The sequence below is a fragment of the Numenius arquata genome, chromosome 6 (genome assembly GCF_964106895.1).
Source record: "Numenius arquata chromosome 6, bNumArq3.hap1.1, whole genome shotgun sequence".
In the NCBI taxonomy this organism is placed as follows: Eukaryota; Metazoa; Chordata; class Aves; order Charadriiformes; family Scolopacidae; genus Numenius; species Numenius arquata.
The window spans coordinates 64,299,203-64,319,888 of NC_133581.1; the positions used below are offsets into that span (position 1 = coordinate 64,299,203).

The 20,686-nt window shown below is 42.7% G+C and overlaps 2 protein-coding genes across 2 annotated transcripts in view; both read left to right on the plus strand.

Moving 5' to 3' along the window:
* The window catches only part of TDP1 (tyrosyl-DNA phosphodiesterase 1), a 45,784-nt gene extending 37,764 nt beyond the window's left edge, over positions 1-8,020 (plus strand). Inside the window, exon 16 of the mRNA XM_074149175.1 lies at positions 7,529-8,020. Within this exon, the coding sequence (XP_074005276.1) occupies positions 7,529-7,602 (74 nt within the window). The 3' untranslated portion in view covers positions 7,603-8,020. The remainder of the gene's footprint in view (positions 1-7,528) is intronic.
* Positions 8,021-14,514: 6,494 nt separating this feature from the next.
* KCNK13 (potassium two pore domain channel subfamily K member 13) overlaps positions 14,515-20,686 on the plus strand; it is a 63,088-nt gene continuing 56,916 nt past the window's right edge. The window contains exon 1 of the mRNA XM_074149671.1: positions 14,515-14,857. Coding sequence (XP_074005772.1) covers positions 14,515-14,857 — 343 coding nt within the window. The remainder of the gene's footprint in view (positions 14,858-20,686) is intronic.

Consider the following 20,686-nt stretch of genomic DNA (forward strand, 5'->3'; position numbering starts at 1 on the left):
GGTTTGTAAGATTTCTTCTGTGAGAGAAATCATACCAAAAATATTTTCTTGTCAAGTAGCTCATTTTAACTACATAAGGTGATTAAAAAAAAAAAAAAACAAACCAAACAAAAACAAACCAAAACAAAAACCCAACAACAAACCACACTGTAATGCTTGAAAAAATTATTTTTGGACCTACAAATTTTCAGAAAGTAATGATTATGTGATTAATGAATTAACTCAATGTATCAGTGACTCTATGGCTTGCATGTATTGTAAACTATATTGTTTTATTATAGTAAGATTCAGTATTTTGAGCTACTTCATCTGCTTTTTTTTCTAGTGAGTTACACTTAACTTTCTAGTTACATTTAAGTGCAACTAGCTTTCTGCTAATTGGCTCTTTTTTCTGCATTTTTAGGGAGACCTCAGCAAGTGAAATGTTTCTCTGCATTATTATTCTGACAGATTTCAGATTTATTTATGTCATGCACTTGTTACAAAACTCTCTCATAGCGCTACTGAAAAGGGGATGAGGTAAAAATATATTTATGAGCAGTTCTTTGAGTTACTACTGGGTTACAACGCAGGAATTTATATAAGCTTTTTCTGAGGTCTTAGTTCAAAATGCTCTGGAGCTGCTTAAAAACCCTCTGGAAGAGAACCCCATAAAGTAGGGAAGTAAGTAATTTCTGATAAAAAAGTTACTTCTCATTCAATTTTCTCTTCAGTGTATGTATTTAAATCAAGGAAAGAAACTGTCTGTTCAGTGGACTGATAGTATACAGAAAATGTATGTATATAAGACAAGTTCCAGCTCAGTTCAGATTAATCTATATTAGAGTGAAACTACATATTGCTCTCTATATATGCCAATTATATGACTTACATTAGTCATTGGATATTTTGTTCTTTGCGGAAGATTTCTTTCCGGAGTTATTCTAACAATTTATAAAAAGGTATTAATATGTATTTCATTATTTTCCAGTTGGAAAATTTATTTTACTCTTCATAACTGGAGACTAAATCATGCTATGAGAGGCTGGAAGAATGGTGGACAAATGAGATGGAAATTTGCTTTAATGCAAGTTGAAGCATTGTAGAGAAATGAACAGTCCACTTAAGAATTCATTAGTTCTCTAGCTGAAGTTTTCAGCCTCTGGCAGCTGTGATTTCATTTTCTTAAGGATGCACAAAAGGATCTGTAACACATCTCAAAGGAACAGCTCTTTCCCTTGTGAAGGGCCCTGCTCACCATTCCATTGCCACACTCGCATGGAAGAGCAAATTGTCTTTTTCCTTGTAACTTCAGATATTCAGTGCTTGATATTTTGTCTAGTTTTCAGGGAGTGGGAATTGGGAGTATGGTGAAATTACATTTGGTAAATATTTGTAGAGATTTCAGGAAACTGGTAACACTCCATCTCATTTATTACACATAAACTGCCTTTATGTTGGATAAACACAAAAATTTCATGGCGTATTTACCTCCAGGTCTGGTAGGTTTAGATATTTGTGCTTATCCTATTATTTAAAAAGTGGGGATAATTTTCATTTATCCTGCCTTGTACTAGTGACAGAGTGCATTACAGAAGGGATCAGTGTTTTGTCCAGCTGAGCTAGAGGAATCCTTTATTACTCTGAGTTCCCTTACAGGGACCTGCTGTATCCTCAGGAGGTCAGATAAGTTCTGGGAAAATGTCACTGTATGTGGTCACTACCTTTCTCCCACCTTTGCTTTTTGTCCAAAGTTGTAGAATTTGTCACTTTCTCTGTCAAGTAATTAAAATATTTTTGAAGAAATTAAGAAAGAAGGCTTCTGGGGAAGTCATTCACATGTTTCAATAACCTCCTTTTTTTCTGATTAATATTGTATAACTATGTGGAACCTACTTTCTAGAGTTTGAAAGAACTCTACTGGCAACGTCCTATATGGATTTTTAGAAGTCATTGTCATTGTAGTTCATATACCAGGGTGGGGAGCAGGGGTTGGAACCAATCTCAGTCTGTGTTGGCATCCATTTCCTTCCCAGGAAGGGAAAAAAACCTAAAGCATTTTTATTGACTGATAAACCTGCAATTTGAGATTGAAGCTCTCTTAAGACAGCTTGACATCAGATGCTTCCTAAGGTGGACTCCAAGAGTTCAAGTGTAACATTTGAGTACACAGCAAAACCTTTTTTCCTTCAAGATTTTTGTAGCGAGCATGAAGAAACTAACACTCTCTATGAGAGGAAACTTGAGTTCCAGAGTCACCATTTAGTTTGACCACTTCCATGTATTGTTTTGATAGGGTTACAGACTTGAACACCAGAAGCAGCCCCTAGATTGTCTGTTCTGATTTGCCACGTGTTACTAGCCAATTTCTTTGAGCTCAAAGCTTGTGTTTGGCTAAGAGGGATCTTCCAAAATATGCTTCAGATTCTTAGTTGAGAACATCGTCTTGAGATGGCAAATTTGCCAGATGGTCAATATTTTGCTTCAATAGTTGGTCAACCCAGGAATTTTAAGAAGCACTTTATTTTGGTTATCCTTTTCAGGATACATGTATGATGCTCAGTCTAGTTGTTGAACTTATCTGTGATTTGATCCATCTTGTGCAGAGTGCAAAATTAGTAGTTGAAGTCTGAGGAGATGTACCAATATGTCTTCCTAATAGATCAGAGTTAAGGTCGCACAGAGAACTTTTACATGGGCGTTTTTCCTTTAGTCTGTTTCTTCCCAACTGTTTTAAAATACCAGCACAGAACAGTTTCATTATGCAAGATAAACATAGCTTGCATCTTTGTCTTGCTGCAAGGAATAACGTGCTCATTTTAAAATAAAGATTAAGATCATTCTGACTATGAAGTGACAAAGGACCTCATTCATTTTTAGCAGATAACATTTGTTGCATGCAACAAATGTTATGTTACTAACTCTTTGCAAATTGCTGGTTTGAGCAATTGCACTTACCTCCAGTAGTCAGCTGAACAGCAGGTGGGCAGCAGATGCATCTTCAGGGCAAAACAATTAAAGAATTAAAAAAAAAATTAAAATTATCTGGTAGCTGATAATACTACTTAGTATCTTGACAGATAAATACAACAATCTCCTGAACTCTTCTGCTGTTAAACAACAGATTCTGGCTGTCGTAAAGCATACTATGACAAAGCTGAAAGTGTTGGTGATACTAAGATAAAAGAAATGTATAGACCAGCAGTATAATTTGAGAGTTCCTTGGAAGGAAAACAGAAAATGATCCAGTCTGGTATTTGGGAAGCATGCACACAATCTTACTTAGCAAGATATCTTTATAAATAAAATTTCTTTGTGCCTCTGATAATATTCAGATTTTTGTTTCCCTCTAGAATCTTTCAGATGAGTACTCCTATTTTGTTGTATAAAATTATCTTCTCACTGAGCTCCATTGTGACACCTCAATTGCGATATTGCTATTATCTCTCTTACCAATGCAAATTGACCTGATCCTCTCGTGAAAGCACAGCGTTTCATTTAGAGTGCTTGAGGACTGATTCTCCTGTCACTTTTGTTTCTTACAACAGACTTACATTACGCAAAGGGATACAGCCCTAGGATTTTTTTGTACCTTTGCATGGGAAAAGGTACAAGCTGCTTGCTGTAGTCGAGGAATATCACTTAATTTGTGATTTAGATATTACAGAGTTTACTGACTGAGGAAATCACCTGGTGTATGGGGGGAACTGGAAACTAATTCATAAGTACATCGGGTTTTTTTAGAACAACTTGGGAAAGGCCTCAGAAAAGTGCGAAGGACCTTTTTTTTTTTTTTTCTTTTCCTCATCACATCAACTTTGACAAACAAAGCAAATCCTGCTTTTAAACTGCAGTGCTGGGTATTGGTTTATTTTTCTTTTTTCCTCAGTGAGTGGTCATTGTCCTCACCTTCAGGAATTACTACCTTCTTTGTGAATATTATTATAGAACCCCATGCCTATACCCCATCTGCCCTTTCCCCTTTTTGAGATCTTTCAGGTATGATTTTTGCATTGAGAGGAACAAGACGAGTTCCTTTTTAAATGCCGTGCTCATCCAAAGGGAGGGGAGAAGAGAGACTGAAGTGAAGTGTGTATCTTCTGTAAATGCTGAAAGGGGGAACTTCCCAGCCTCGTGCAGCAGGGAGTAAGTTTGCCACGTTAGAATGTATATGTAGAATGACTTGAAGAACTCCAGTTATTTGTGACTAACCTTTCTACATATATGAACACTTAGTACTTCAAAGCTGTATTTTTCAGTTGGAAGACTCATGAAATACTCTGAAAGATGATGTAAGAATCCGGTCTCTGCATTTACAAATCAACCAGGAATAGCTCTTATTCAGATCTCCACTCACAGTGCAACAGACTTGTATTTTAAACTGGAGGAAGAGGATCACAAAGATGCTTTAATTGTATTTTATACTTTACTATTCAATTTCATGTTACTGTAATTCAAAGACTATCCTCATTTTGGCTGTACATACTGTACTGCCATCTGTGATACTTATGAGAACATGAGGTTTTGAGATGGCTTGCCGGCATGTTTTTGACCTACGCAATATACTGCATTTGTAAAATACTATTGTTAAAATTTGCAAAACAACCTTGTGCCATTGTCAACTCATGTTTTCATATTCTGTAACATTATCTCAAAATGTGGGGGATTCTTTGAGTGATTAATCAGGTGTACTTGAAAACATTTGTTTTGTTCTCCAGGGCCTGTCTGTTCTGTAAATGAAATGTGATAATCTATTCAGTCATGAGAGAAACTTCAAAAGTCTGCCTGAGCATAACTGAAATAGTGCTTTGTCTGAGATTTCAGATAATCTTAAAGTAGTGGTGGGGTAGGAATGGCCCTGTTCATTTTGTGGTGTGCTAACTCTAGTGCTTGAGTTCTGCTGCTTTTAAGCGAGGCAAGAGGGAGGCAGTGGTACCGGGTCACTACACAACACTAATTCCCAAGAGGTGCAGTTGAGAAAAAATGAGGGTATCAGAAATGAAGAACTGAACTTGGAAGGTGTGGAAGGTGGGTATGTTGAGCACACTTTAAAAATATACATAGTGGGGCTATAAGTAGGGAACAGTTAACCTTTTTCTTTTCCAGAAGATCGAAAGATTTAACTTTCAAAAGTTTGGCAATCATTTTAGCGTGCAACAGTAAGCAGGTATGGTCAGACAGTATTTATACACAGTCATTGTCTTTCTCCTGCTGCTATAGCTCCTGTTAAAAGAGATAATTTTAAAATGGATCTGACATTTTAAAAATAGCTGAATTACATTTTTTTTCAGCAATAGTTTACACATGGCTTATTAAAATATTATCAGGTGGTTTATTAAACCAAGAGCATCCCATTAATAGAACAAAGTTTCAAGTACGTTGATAGCTACCTTAAGAAAAATTTAAGATAGCCACAATAAAAAAGAACTAAATTAGGTATTGTAGCCTCTCAGAGTGGTTTAAGGGGTGACTGAAGTTATTTCTGTACATCTAAGTCTTCCTCTCTCTGTATGTTTTGCTGAATTAGACTAAGTAATTGCATATGGTAGCAAAGATAGGTAGGTCCAAGCTGCAGAATGTACTCCAAGTGACAGATTCCAGTGCTTGTGTGGGACTGGATTTATTCTGATGTCATAGACAGGGGTCAATGATCAAATCTGAATGTATGCTTGAAATCCTCAATGCGCTTTCCAATACTTGCTTTATTCGGTACCCATTCTTATAACTATTAATGTTTATTATGTGGTAAGGTATTTACCTAGAATACAAAAGGTACACACGGCTTTCAAACAGAAGACTGATAAAAGAACCTTAGGGAAATCATGCTGCTACTGTTTGGTTTTGTGGGTTTTTTTAAGGGATCACTCAAAGTTTAGATATCCTGCAGTTGACCCAGAAACTTAGAGACATTTTTGGCAGTGCAGTATGAGTGAAGTGCTATAGTTTCTTCCTGCTTCCTATGCCTTTTATTTTTTTTGTGCACCTATCCACTGTAACCAAAAAGTAGCCAACTGCTTCTTCCACCCAGAAGCTATATCATGATTTTAAATCAGGGGGAGATATGGCTGTTTGCTTTTATTGTCTTACAATGATGTGAAAGATGACATTTGTTGCACAGGCTGTTCTTTTTTTGCTCACGTTTCTGTGACTGGTAACATCAGTCTGCATAAACTACATGGAAAGTCTTTTTTCAAGTCAAGCAGATTTAATTTTGTTGTAACTTAAAACATTTTCCTGTTACCCTCTTAGTAGCATAAGCAGACACTTTTGTAAAACATTTGCATAGCTGGGATATGTTTCACTGCGACATATGGAAGTACAGTACTAGAATTAAATGCAGTCTAGTGGCAAGTAATGATGAGTCCTCGGTAGGAACGCTCTCCCTGCCCCATGTTTAACTGGCATGGTACTTGTCAGTGTGCTGTTGTGGAATTTATACATCCCTTCATTACTGCTTCTGTCACTTTCTTACTCTGCTCTTCTTGCTACAGTAATTCTCACTTCATAGACTGTGCGAGCTGGCACTGGATACTGTAAATTTAAAATTGGACCACAGTAATCATAATCAATAGCTTCTCTAAAATTTCAATTGACAAGCATGTAGCAAATAAAATCTTCTTTAGCAAGTACACGTAGTATATCATGTAGAAGAGTAGCTCATTTTTGATAAATTAACTACTCCCATCGTCCTTGGTACAATTCAGTTTAATCTGTGCATCTTGCAGATTAATGTCATTGTCTATCCTTCAGGGCTCATTTTGTAGATGAAGAAAAGGAGCCCCTAGACTTGCATAAACTTCTTAGATGAGAAAAATCATGGAAAGGATTGAAGGCATTTTCTGTGTATTTCAGTAGGAGTAGCCTGAGAGGAGTAGAACGATAGCTTTGCTTCATATACCAGCTGCTTTTCCGCAATGTGTATGCAATAGGAGGAAGAGCCCAGAGCAGGTTGCAGAGCAGTTGGCTTCTGCTGCGTTGCCTCTTTTTCCCAAGAATGGGAATAGCTTCTGTGTTCTGAGAAGTGGAGGGAGGGAACTGTCTGCTGCAAACCTCTTGCTCATCGAAAAATGCATTGTTTGAAGAAGCGAGGTGTGAATTTGAACACTTCAGAGTTCACGCAGGGTCATTCTTAGATACTGAATTCTTACTATCCTTGTGAAAAAATATGTTAAGCACTTACTTTAATTCCATTGGGTTAAGAGATATGCAGCACAAAACCTGCTGCCTGTGAGCTGAAAAAAATTTTGGCTGCATAGCTGTTCTTGTATATTGTCTGAAATACTTCGCCACTAGCTGTAAAAGAATTGTATGTTGGGTTGTTATATTTAAAATAATATTTGGAGGGAAAGAAAAGCCTTTTGAAAACTCTAAATCTCACTGTTTTACAAAATAGCTGAATAAAAATTTCCAGTAAACTGAAATTGTACATGAGGTTATGAGAAACAAGTAGAAATATTGACCCCCTTCTTCCTCCAAAGGGAGGGGAGGAAGAGGATCAAAATTTTACATTTAATAACTGATTTTGTCATGAGCATGTTTTGGTTTACAGATCAACCGTGGATTTGGAATATTCCTTACACAAACGCCCCTGATACACATGGAAATATGTGGGTTCCGTCGTGAACGTTTCCAGTGTTGTGTGATGTTTCACCCTCTGACACTGAGCCTGCCATGCTACTTGCAAGACGACTTGTTTCTGTTTTTTAAACTGTAATGTCTGTTATAATGGCTAACTTGTTGTTGAAAGAAACGTTAAAATGTTGATAATGGGGAGATTCTTGGCGAATCTGTAACCATATTATTATAAATGGACTCGTAACATTGCATTTTTAAATACCTTTTTATATGCTGTTTCTTTACTGTGGTCCTTAATATGCTTTACAAGATTAAAACAAGTGTAGACTGTTCTCAGAGATTCTCTGCATTTTTAGTAGTGAATTTAAAATATACTGTTCTGTGACACTTCTTAGTTGGCTTCAGTGGCTGCAATACAAGTTACTGTATGTAAAATTTAAATAAAAATAAATCTTGTTTATATCTCCTTTGTTCCATCTTCTATTAAGTGTGCACATTTCAAATTGAATTGAGCCTTTGTTTTGCAATTATCATCTCTAATGCAAGCTCTTAATATTTGCTGGTTTAGCTTTTTGCGGTATTTGGCTTCTCAGCAGTTGTTTCCTAATCCTCTTTTTGTTTTTTTCCCCTAGCAGACATCTAGGTACCATCCAAAACACTAAATTGAAGTGGATGGCCTTGGGTGCAGAAGAGTAGTCTTAAACAGTGCTGTTGGATGTATGAACAACTGGTCCTGCAGCCTGGAAGTCTCGCCCAAAGAGGTGGTAGATGCCCCATCCCTGGAAATGTTCAAGGTCAGGTTGGATGGGGCTCTGAGCAACCTCATCTAGTTGAAGATACCCCTGCTCATTGCAGGGGGTGTGGCCTAGATGACCTTTAAAGGTCTCTTCCAACCCAGAGTGTTCTATGATTCTGTGATGCTATGATTCATAATTCCCTCTGGATCCCAAATAATCTGACTGGGTAGCTGTTCCAGGGCTGCTTCGTGCATTTTACTTATAATTATATATACATACATATATATATTTTTACAATTTTAAAGTTCCTCTTATGCAGTGTATTTTGAAATTCCATTTTATTGATCATTTTTTGTTTCATGTCTCTTTTTCACAATTTTCCTTTTTTCACTCCCATTTCCCTTAATTCTGGTAAGTACTTGACCTGTGTGTAGTAATTTTTATCTAGAAGATCGGTGGATTCCAGAATTGAGTCTGAGGAAGAGTAGGGGCCCTAACATTGGGAAAGTGAAACTATGAATAAAGAGAAGGAGAAAACAACTTCCAACCCCCAGAGGTGTAGCTGACGTATGAAACTGGATTTCACTCTGGGATCTTTGGTTAAAGTAATATTTAGGTCTAAAACTCATGTGCTTTTCCTTTTATTCTTAAAAGGTAGTCCAAATTAAAAAAAAAAAAAAGCAAGCAATAGCATTGTCTGTAGAAGTAATTGTTATTCAGCACAACATCTTTTTTACTCGATAAACTGCTGATTAATTTCTCTCACTACTGCTGAGAATGGATCTGTTCTGCTGCCACTTCAAACTAAGTGCTTTCCATTATACCAACAATGTAAAGAGTGTGTCAATAGATGCTGGTGCAAATAACGCGCATACATTTCTGTGGTGCTGCTAATTAGGTTGTAGAGAAGGAAGGAAGAAGTGTGGTTTTTCAGTGCCTGAATGGCTAAAACAATTTGTTCAAGCCTTAGCCAGTTTTAATGGCTAATGGGATTGGTTATGCTTTGTGAAAGCTCAACTGACTCCCAAAGCCCAGCTGCACGAGTTCCCATAGTGGTGTGATAAACCACCCACCAGAGGTCACAGCGTGGAAGGGAAGCAAACTCTGCAGAGCTGCCCTATGCCCTCCACGAGGAGAGGTCAAGGTGGAGAAATTGGGAAATTCAGTTTCACAACAGCCCTTCAGTGTTGTACTGCATTGCTGTAGCCATTAACGTAATGGGATAACACCAGTTTACTCCCTTCTGGGACAAGGAAGGAAAATCAGTGGTTGCTTGTGATTCTGGTAAGATTACATCTTCTGTCTAGGGCAGCATAACATTGTGCAGTTTCTTACTGGAGTCACATGGTAAAGCAATGATCTGATTTGGGTTTGTTCAAGACCGTGATAGTGATGTATCTGGAGTGGTCTCACTGCACTTGAGACTAAATCCAGCATCACGGAAGGTAAAAAGGCCTAAAGGTACCGTGCACTGTGTGCCACACCAGGTGTGCAAACACACAACAAGATTACAGCTGACTTGTCCGGTGGCTTTCCTAAATGTGTCAATGTGCTTTTTTTCAGCAATTAGTGGTATGTTGATTCCTTGTACTTTATTCTGCTAAGGCTTTCTATGGTTTTGATATTCCAGCCTGCCTTCCAGTAAACAAGTACGAACAAAGCAGCAGAAATAACTGCACACAAAATTCCAGGTAAATGAAAATTAATAGCACTCGATACCAAGAACTAAATATTGAGATCAGTAAATTAATGTAATATATAGACAGTCACTGTCACATCCTCTGGCTCTCCAATGCGTGCGTTTGAAAAAGTTAGAATGGAGATGTAATGTTCTTTATAATGCTAGATGCTACCTAATTCTGTAGATATTTCTATTGACATCAATAAAGTTTCTGATGTTTTACAGCTATGGAATTAATCACTGTGACCCAGGATGTCAGAATTTTAGCCGAACACTTGACAGCAGTCACACTGTTCCCTCTTTTTTACCTCTGAGTTTCTTTTTAATCAGAGCAACTGCAACTGGCATCCTGAAGGGTGAGAGAAAGAAACAGCAAAAAGAACTGGAGGCTGAAAGGAACTGTGTAAGTCCAGAGAAATAAGTTCCTGTGCTAATCTACAGTCTTTAGGGCCTTGGCTTTTTTTTTCTTTTTGTAATATACTAGCTTTTCTGTTTCTCTATTTATCAAAATCTTGTCTCTACTCAAACTAATTCCCAGTTACTGTTTTCTAAACGTTGCTGCAGCGTTTCAATGTGTCGCGACCCCGTTATATTAATCAGAGTAAAAAGTTCATCCAGTAGCTGAAAGTATTTCCCATTGCTTAGAATGGAGAAATGCGAGGGGGGCTCAAGGATTCTTCTACTAATTTTTTTTTTTCTGACTCCAATCTGACTTTGTACAGGTTGATTTGTGTGTCTCGTTTTCTCCCGTAACATACAAACCACTACAGCGCGCAGCTCTAGTACCAGTGTAAATAAGCATTTAACAAACAGAAAACTTTGCTCTGAATTGTGGTGGTTTGTTACACGGTTTGAAAAACTAAGCTATCAACCCCACTGGGTTTTTCTTACCTGTTGAAATGCTGAAAGATAAACAGCATGCAAATAAATGCAAAATGGCTTCCAAAAGTGGAAGTTGTTTTGAGGACAGCTCTTCAGGAGTCCCTGGTAGGGACTTTTAACCCCAGTCTACCTCTGCCTCACTTTCCCAACTGTAAAATTTAATTTGCAAATATCTTCAAATAAAAACACCCCTATAGGGTATTCTCTAAGTATAAAAGAAATATTGTCTTCCCCAAGAAGACTGGAATACAATTATCTTTACCAGCCACATTTTAGTAACTGGTGTGAAAGATACGGAAAAAGTTTTAACATTTCTCGTTCCTGAAAATCTCTTTTATACAGACAGGTTTAGTCATCTTACTGCTAAGCATCTTCTGCTTTGTAAGGGATGAGGACACTAGATAAAAGCAAGAAGCGTTCTGGCTAAATATGAGCCAGCAGTGTGCCCGGGTGGCCAAGGTGGCTAACAGCATCCTGGCCTGTATCAGGAACAGTGTGGCCAGCAGGACCAGGGAAGTTATCATCCCCTTGTACTCGGCACTGGTGAGGCCCCACCTCGAGTACTGTGTCCAGTTTTGGGCCCCTCACTACAGGAAAGACACTGAGGTGCTGGAGCGGGTCCAGAGAAGGGCAATGGAACTGGTGAAGGGTCTGGAGAACAAGTCTTAGGAGGAGCAGCTGAGGAAGCTGGGGTTGTTCAGCCTGGAGAAAAGGAGGCTGAGGGGAGACCATAATGATCTCTACAACTACCTGAAAGGAGGGTGTAGCCAGGTGGGGGTTGGTCTCTTCTCCCAAGTAACAGGTGACAGGACAAGAGGAAACAGCCTCAGTTTGCACCAGGGAAGGTTTATATTGGATATTAGGAAAAATTTTTACACTGAAAGGGTTATTAAGCATTGGAACAGGCTGCCCAGGGAAGTGGCTGAGTCACCACCATCCCTGGAGGTATTTAAAAGACATGTAGACATGGCGCTGAGGGACATGGGTTAGTGGTGGGCTTTTGATTTGGGGTTAATTTAAATGTCAGCAACATGTTTAACCACTTATTACTCTTTTTACCTGAAACTAAAAGACAACTTTTTTTTTTCCTTAAATGCTCTGAATGGGTGACTGCACCCTTACACAGTTCATGCTCTCCACACACTCATGTTTTTCCGGCTATCTACCCAGGACCATAGGGAATAGTGACCGTTTTTACAGGAAAGTATTCTTTAGAATAAGTACTTAAATTAAAACAGGGGAATTAAAGGAAGAAAAGGAGCTAAAAACAACAAAAGGTGCCACACCTGTGATACTTGTCAGCCATCTCATTTTCTACTTCAGGATTCCAGTCAATACCAACTCACACTTGCTCTATTGCTTAATAGGGAGCATGTCCTTTAAAATCCATTTTTCAAGAGATTAAATCACTGCACGTCCTTTATAGTGTTTTAGTTTGGTGAAAATCAGATTTGGCAAATTAAGGGAACTTTTAATTTTTGATGCCCAGTGACAGGAATACACTTCATTGCGTTTCAAAACTGTGCCAGATGTTCTTACCTGCATTAATGTAATGTCCCTTTATGCCCAAGACCAACACAAAAACCCCCTGTTTTGTCACTAACAAAATAATATGCAAATAATAGGAGGAACTCAGTATCTTTGAATAATTTTTCCTTGGATAATTCTTTGGATAATGTGATTGTTCTTCACATTCCTCTGGGCAATCACATTGATGCCATGGTTGCAAGCAGTTAAAGGCTCCTGTTCCCATGGTGCTAATCCAAGCCACCCAAGAACAACTTTGATGAATGAAGATTGAGGGTGCTCGGTCAGTTCTGCTGCCTCTGCTGGCTGGGAGAGGGCTGATTTAGGTCCACCTTCCCTCTGGCTGGCAAAGACTGGCGGTAAAGCAGGCTAAGAGAGGGGTTTTTCTTCCTCTAATAGGAACTATCAATAGTTTTAAAGACACACCAGCATTTTTTATGGAAGCGTGTGGTTACCTTTAGCTCTTGGCACAGTTATCTGCTAACTTGTCTTCCTCTTCTTTTGGCTGTTTAATGTTTTCCAGCATTGCTGCTAATTTTAATTGCCGTATGTCAGTCTATGCTGAAGACTGATGAAGAGGGAATAAAATGCCGCAACATGATGCTTTGTGGATCACCTATGAATAACAACAAATAGGAAAAAAACAAAGAGGAAGCGTGAGGGTCCCATTCATCCTCGGCTGTTGGTTTACTGTGTAACGTAGGAAAAGGACTTGGCTTCTCTTTGTGCCATGGAGACTCGTTGCAGCACGGCTGGTGATCCAACACCGGCACAGAATCGCACACAGTCCACCCACCAATACCCAAAATGCAAATACACCGCGGGCTGTGAGACCATCCGTGCCCTTACACTAAATATACGATTATCTACTGTTAAGGGAGATTTGTAATTAATAAGTTCTTACTGTTAGTTCCCATTGTGTTTTAACTGCACCATAATTAATAGAAAAGGGGGGGGGGAGTAAATGATGTAGTAATACTTCATTAACCTGCTTTCTAAAGTAAAATATATGTAGGTTGCCTGTCACTGGAAAGAATGTTTATATACTAATATGTTTTACAGGGCTGAGTTCTAGCTCCCAATCATTTTAAACTAGAATTCAGCACTGTAGCAATTGCCCAGATATTGTTGACTTGGGCTTTTTCTTTCTACAGTAGCAATGATTTTTCCAGAAGGTTTGGATCAAGAGCTCTTTGACCCTTGAAAACAAGGGATTTTCTCACCACCTTGCAGTTGGAGAGCTGCCTGGCTTTTCCACACACAATCTCCCTTCGACTGCCCGGTGTGGGGAAGGTGGAGATGGAACAACTCGTCGAGGCGGCGATCAGCAACCGGACCTGGAGAGAGAGAGGTGCCCTCTTTTGGCAAAAGAGGGGGTAATTTTTCTTGATTTGATTGTAGGGGCTTATCACCAACTGCAGACTTTGACTTTGCGACTCCTGGTCTCTAACAAAGACCCCGTTACCTTGCTCGGCACGGACCGGGCCAGGGACGGGGCAGAGGGCAGCCCCCCGGGGGCGGGCAGGCCTCGGGCCGCCCCTCTGAGGGGTGGAGGCCGCGGTGAGACCCTCGGGGGCGGCGGCCTCGCACCGGGCGGCTGCCGCGCCCCGGCTGAGGGGAGCTTCCCTCGGGTGGTTACGGCGGGGGCGGCCCGGGGGTGCCCCGCGGCGGCGGGGGAGGGCAGCGAGGCGAGCTGCCGCCGGTCCCGCCTCGCCGCCCCCCTCACAGGCAGGAGGCGCCTGACGGTGGCTGTCCCTGCGCCCCGCTCCGACGTGCTCGGGGCGGGGGAAGGCAGGGGGATATGAAACCGGCGGAGACGGCAGGGCGGCGGGGCTGAGGGGGGGGGGGGGGGCTCTGCGGGACGGGACGGGACGGGCGGTTGCCTCGCCCGCAAGATGAGCCGCAGCCCGTCCGCCGCGGGGCCGTGCCGGGCGCGGCGGGGCAGCGCCCTGCCCCCGGGGCGGAGGTGGCCGGCCGGCTCCCGGGAGCGCCGCTCGCCGCCGCCGGGCTCCGCGGCAGCCTGAGTTCCGCGGCTCCGCGCACGCCTGGCGGGCGGCGCCGTGATGCCCGGCGGCGGCGGGAGGGCCCCGACGTAGGGTGTCTGCGCGGCATCCCGGTCCCGCGGGGCGGAGGATGGCGTGTGGCGGCGGCGGCGGCTGCTGCTCCAGCGCGGGTCGCCTGAACGCGGACAACGCGCGGTTCCTCCTGCTGGCGGTGCTGATCGTGCTGTACATGCTGTGCGGCGCCGCCGTCTTCTCGGCCATCGAGCTGCCCACCGAGCGAGAGGCCAAGGAGCGCTGGGAGGAGCGGCTGGAGAACTTCACCCGCCGCCACAACCTCAGCCGCGCCGAGCTCCGCCGTTTCCTCCGGGAGTACGAGGAGGCCAGCGTGGCCGGCATCCGCGTCGACGACATCCGACCCCGATGGGATTTCACCGGCGCTTTCTACTTCGTGGGCACCGTCGTTTCCACGATCGGTGAGCGGCGGGACCCGCCGGCGGCCGCGGAGGGGACGGGCGGGGGCCGGGGCGGTGGCGGGGCGAGGGCGGCCGGGAATGCGCAGCCCCCTCTTTCCTCCTCAGCTACCCGGGTCTGCAGCGGGCTTCGTGCCGGTACCGGGCACGGTCCTGTCTCTTCGCTGCTCCTTTTCCCCCCCCCGACCTCTCCCGTCAAAGAGGGAAGCTCCACACTTGCGGAAAGCCTGCCCTGGTGCAGCGCCCCAGAAGCGCTTGGAAGCCCGAGGGCTGGTAGCCCGGTTGGCTGCTGGCCCCCCGGGCGGGCAGGGCAGCGGCTGCCAGACTTATCCCCGGGAGTTTCGCTTGCCGGCGCGGAGGAACCTGGCTTCGGAACGGGGGGGCAGACTTTGTGAGAGAACAGTCGCACCCGCAGCCGACAGCTTTAAACAAACGCTCGATGTCTTTAAATTCGGGGAAGTCTCATTATGGCAAAGCTTAGGTCTGGAGGTGGGTGGCTTCATGGGCTGTAAGCTCCGAAGGGACCTTTCTGAGGATCTAGTCCGGTCTGAACAAGAACCGTAAAATAGATTTTGTGGTGCCCAGCTGCAAAGTGCACAACTCGGAAAGGCTGGGTTTCAAACCACTCAGCTTTTTGCTTTTCTGGCTTTTTGAGGCAGAATCAACAAGTCGGTGGGCGCTGCTTATTTCGTTTGGGGGAAAAAAAAAAAACAAACCCAAAACCAAACCAAACCCCAAAGTTTGTTCAGGTTGAAGGAGCCTTCAGGGGAAGGTGATACTGAATAGAATTCCGGGGAGGGGAGGGGAGGGGAGAGGAGGGAGGAGGGGGGCTGACGAGAGTACATGAAGATGAAAAAGGAGAGCACCGGGAGCTGACAGAAGCACCCCAGGGAGCCCGTGGGTGTCAACAGAAAGGCTTGGTGCAGGCGGCTGCGGACGGCTAAAAGCCCCGGAGAAACGGAGATTGCTTTCGTTAAAGGCAGGCAATCTGATGCGCATTTACCGCTGTGACAAATGGGGCCGCTAAATCTTGATAATGGTATCTTCAGTTCACATCAGTCTCCCGCCACGTGTGAGACGCAGACTGAGGAATGATTGTTTAATTACCAACAGCGGTTCTTCAGGAAATCTCCATTAGCGCTTGTTCCCTGAAGGGGAGGTTTGAGATGCCTCGCTTGATGTGGGACCTGTGAGAGTTTGTGCTGTCCTGCGGTTTGTAGAATACCTGGCGCTTTCCAGTCGTTCTGCTCAGCCTCTCCCTAATACTGAGTTTTTTTAAGTCTTGAGTTAATTTTGTAGTGAAAGGTCTCATCGGGCTGCTTTTATATTTTCTCAGGGCATCACGATTTGGGTGTTTTTATGTCCTTAGACCCTAAGTCTGTGAGACCCGAGAACTCTGCTTAAACGTTCTGCTGAACTGGTAATTTAAAGTGACTTATTACGTTGCTAAGCTCATTTTTGTGAACTGCTGTAGTCTGTTTGCCATTGTAACATGGTGTGCTTCTTGTACGATCAAAATACGGTGTTGATGCTAACGTTTGCTACAGCCGTAGCAAATACAATCGTAATAAAGAGAGCTGGGACCAGATCTCCAAAGTCTGCTGGGTCCACCTCTGTTCTTAGAGGAGGTGAATTATACGTGACTCTTTTTTTCCTTGATAGATGTTTGTCCAAGCTGCCACTTTGAACCTGCACTGTCAGAGGTCCCACAACTTCCACAAGGAATCCAGCCTTGTGCATTGTTATCCTCACCAGAAAAAAAGGCTTTCCTGACGCCTACCCGTTGTGGTTTGTCGTCGTTTTTGTTGTCCTCAGACCAGGACACGACCTCACTGCAGTTCAGTGACTTGCTTTTTTTTTTTTTTTTTGCCTTACCATCCATCATACCCAGAGAATGGCCTCTTTGGTACTCAGAGACCGTTGTCCTGTGTCCCTTCAGTCTTCTCTCCATTCAGAAAGCCACAATGTTGTAACCTCCCTTTGCAGTAGTTCTCACGCGCATTAACTGATGGCAGTAGTTCTTAACGTGAATATTTATCTGATATACCCTTTTCCCCTTAACAATCTCATGTATCTGTGGTCTTGTTAACTGTATCTGCTTGCAAACACAAACAATCCGCTTGCCCACGCACATTTCTGGTAATTTCTCTGGCTTGCTGATTTCCATTGCCCCCAATTTAGAGCTCCATCAATGTTTCTGCAGAAAATGTCCTCAAAACCCCTTTTTCCTTCAGTTTATGTATGGTCTGTAGACTTTGGCGATTTATATCCTGTCCCTTCTTTTGACCTGGTGTTGCTCTTTCTTGGTGTTATCAATGGTGTCACTTTCTCAGTGTCTTCTATCAATTCCGTCATTCTTCCTGAATCCCGTCAGTAGCATTGCACCTTTTTCAATCACGGCATCCCCCTTTCTTAATCTCAGTAGCATTGCTGCCTTGTCAGACTGTGCGTTTCAGGTCTTTATCTTCGCTTTTGCTGTTTTTATCAGCCGTATTGGGGTCCTAAGAATAGATTTTGTTTTACACCTCTCAGATCAATATTTTTGCTCTCTTCTTGGCCCTTTTCCAAATGCCCCAGTACAGCGCCCCAAAATTAATGTATTACTCCAGCTGTGACCTTGCTAGTTCTGAGGAAAGCGGAAGGATTATTTCATGTGTTAATTAGTCAATGCTTCTGGTGGCTATATATGTTTCTACAGCTAAATAAAATTTGGTGCCTTCAATTAAAAGCACTTGTTCAGGAATAGGTACTTTTATGACATATTCCTAATATCATCTAACCTTCCACTCTCAGTACTATATAGTATAGAAGCTTTTTATTTAGCAGCTAAATTGTTGTAAAAGCAGTCATCTTTTATTTCTTCTGTAAACTTTATATTTTTTTTTCCCTTTTACGTAGTGGAAACTATTTTACTATTCTACTGGAGTAATTTATTTTTTTTCTACAGTAAATAAGGTGAATTTAACCACTCTGATATACTGCTAAAGCATTACTCAAACGTTACCTGTAGCATTAGTTGCCTTCTGGACTCTAGCTAGTGAGAAATACCATCAGGTATTTTTGGCTTTGAGAAGAAAGAAAAGAGCTTTGCAATACCTAAGGGAATAATACTGTCTTTTTAATTAAGATTCACATAAAATGTTTGTCACCTAGATATCAGGGCGTCATATGAGCGCATTGAGTCAACAGGTCGAAACTATATATAACCAGCCTATTTTCATTTGACAAGAAAATACAAAGCTAAACGGAGCTGAACTAATAAAAAAGAAATAACTTGTCTTTTTTCAGTTTAGTAATTTAGAGTTTGTTCCATAAAAGCGTCTATCCCTATACCTGCTCAGTCTGTAACTCCTCATTTTGATGTGCCTTTTGCTTAGTGGGATCCAGCACTAAGTACTAAGTTTACCTGTACAATAGGTGGAAGCATCAGAAATGTAAGAAGGTAGCCACAAATACCTGCCCAGCTGGGAGACTACCTGGACTAGGTAGGAGGTGACCCCAAGGAAGAACACGGGGTTGAAGCCTCTCCATCCCATGAAGGCAGGTGCCTAACTCTGACCTGCCAGGAGGATCTCTCGTGTGTGTAAGTGGGCTCCTCCATAAGCCCACTTTGGTTTCCGACCAGCCCTTGGTCACGTGATCAGGAGGTTCAGATTGGATATTAGGAGAAATTTTTTCACTGAAAGGGTTATTAAGCTTTGGAATGGGCTGTCCAGGGAAGTGGTTGAGGCACCATCCCTGGAGGTATTTAAAAGACAAGTTGACATAGTGCTTAGTGACATGGTTTAGTGATGGTTTTTGATCAGAGTTAGGTTGATGGTTGGACTAGATGATCTTGAAGGTCCCTTCCAACCTAGACAATTCTATGATTCTGTAATATAGTGTCCCTTTTGCCTAGAAATCGGGTGTTAGTAGTACTGTCTCAGGATGTGAGAGATCGAAGCAACTTCTTTCTCAGCGAAGAATTGAAGTAACATCCCTGGATCTCGGCAGAGCGTCCTCACCACCAGCCCGGGGAATAATATTAAGCAGGAACTCTCAGTATTTTCTATTCAAACTCTTCCGCTTTGCATAGAGTAATGAAATATTCTGCATACCAGAAAGTAAAACAAGATCTAAGTCCCAATTTGCATTTCAGTGGATGTTTATGCCATTTATACGGAGGGGTACAGCATTTGGTAGGCTCTGGGTGCTCAGCGGCTTTGGGCTGTACGGCTGCAACCATCAACAGGCACTCTGGTATCTAAGAACCTCTGTGGTACCTTGGGACAGTAAGGCCTCCAAGAGGTAGGGAGCTGCTGCCTGGGTGGTTGAAGACCTACGCAGTGGGTCGCTGCTTGTCTTTCCTGACAGACACCCTCAATTCCACTGGAAATAGGTGGACACCACTACCCTTGAGCAATACAGTGGGTTACCATACTGGGATATGTGCAGCATCTAGAGCCTTCTCTGCTCTTTGGAACCATTGGGTAAAAATAGAGACTTCAGTTGCATCAAATGAAGAATTTTCCAGTGCATCAGGACACCCTTATCTGATGTACTGCTGTTTCTGTTTGACTAACTTAACAAAATTGAAAGGACTTTGTTTCCTTTTTCTTTTTTTAAAAAACCACCTATGCCCACCCCCGCCCATAGTATGATCTTGATTAAAAGCTGATTATTTTAACTGTAAATGGAATAAAAATGTATCTCGTCATGAAGGCATACTCCTCAAAGTGCTGTGTGATACGGCTGCCCTTTTCACAGGCTGGTGGAGGTTGGAGAGGATCTCTGGATCCGCACTCCAAGCAGGGTCAGCTACAGTCAGTGCTCAGGGCTGTGTCCTGGTGGGGTTTGGTTATTTCCACGGATGGAGACTCCATAAGGACAGCTTGTGCCAGTGTTTGACCACCCTCACAGTAAAAGAGTGGGTTTTTTTTTCTCCTGGTCAAACAGAATTTCCTGTATTTCAATTTGTGCCCGTTGCTTCTTGTCTTTTCTGTGTGAACTGTTTATAAGCAGCGAGGCAAAGGAGGAAATTCTATCATCTTTGCAAAATGAGGCGTGTTTTCTGGAGAAATTGTCAAGATTTTCATCCTTCCTCTCTGGAAGAAGCTGCAGCCTGTTGGGCTGGAGGTGTAGCCTTGGTGCAAGCTGAGAAAAGAGATTTGTCCACCGATGCGCTACCTGAGACCCAAGAGGTGAAATTTCACGGAGCGAAGGGTGAGATTTTTTCCTGTAGAGAGTGACAAGCAGCCACACAGCGTATTGCACAGAAGGGGTGGAAGGAGCCACGTCTTCTTTAAGCAGCCTGGAGAGGGTTGTTGATGGGAGCGTTGTTTACTAACGAGGAATCCTGCATGGGGTGAGGCAGCCGCGCTGCCCACGTTACAGCAGTCTGGCGTGGGGCGAAGGAGGGAGTGCTCATCAATGCCAGAAAAAGTGCCAATTTCCTCATTTGCACCTGTGTAAATGCAGCACCGGCTACTGAGTAGAGTTACAGCTGTGCAAAAAAAAAAAAAAAAAAAAGAAGTGTGTGTGGGATAATGGCCAGCAAACCACCAGAGAGCTGGGCTACTGCTTGTAGCCTTCAGCTCACCCTGATTTCACCGTATTGTGGGGTGATCAAAGGGTGGCAACTACAATGAATGCACCAGCTGGGGCCACGGGCCAGGCTTACTCCTGGCGTCACGGAGACCAAAGGATGAGCCATTACCTAACCGTACCATGCCTGCACTATTTGTACAGCACAAGGGGCGTTGTTCTCCTTAGCTAACGTTTTTCTTCTTTAAATATTATTTCTGCTGCAAGCAGCCCTAATAATTCAAAACGACCTGCTTTAGCCACTGAGAT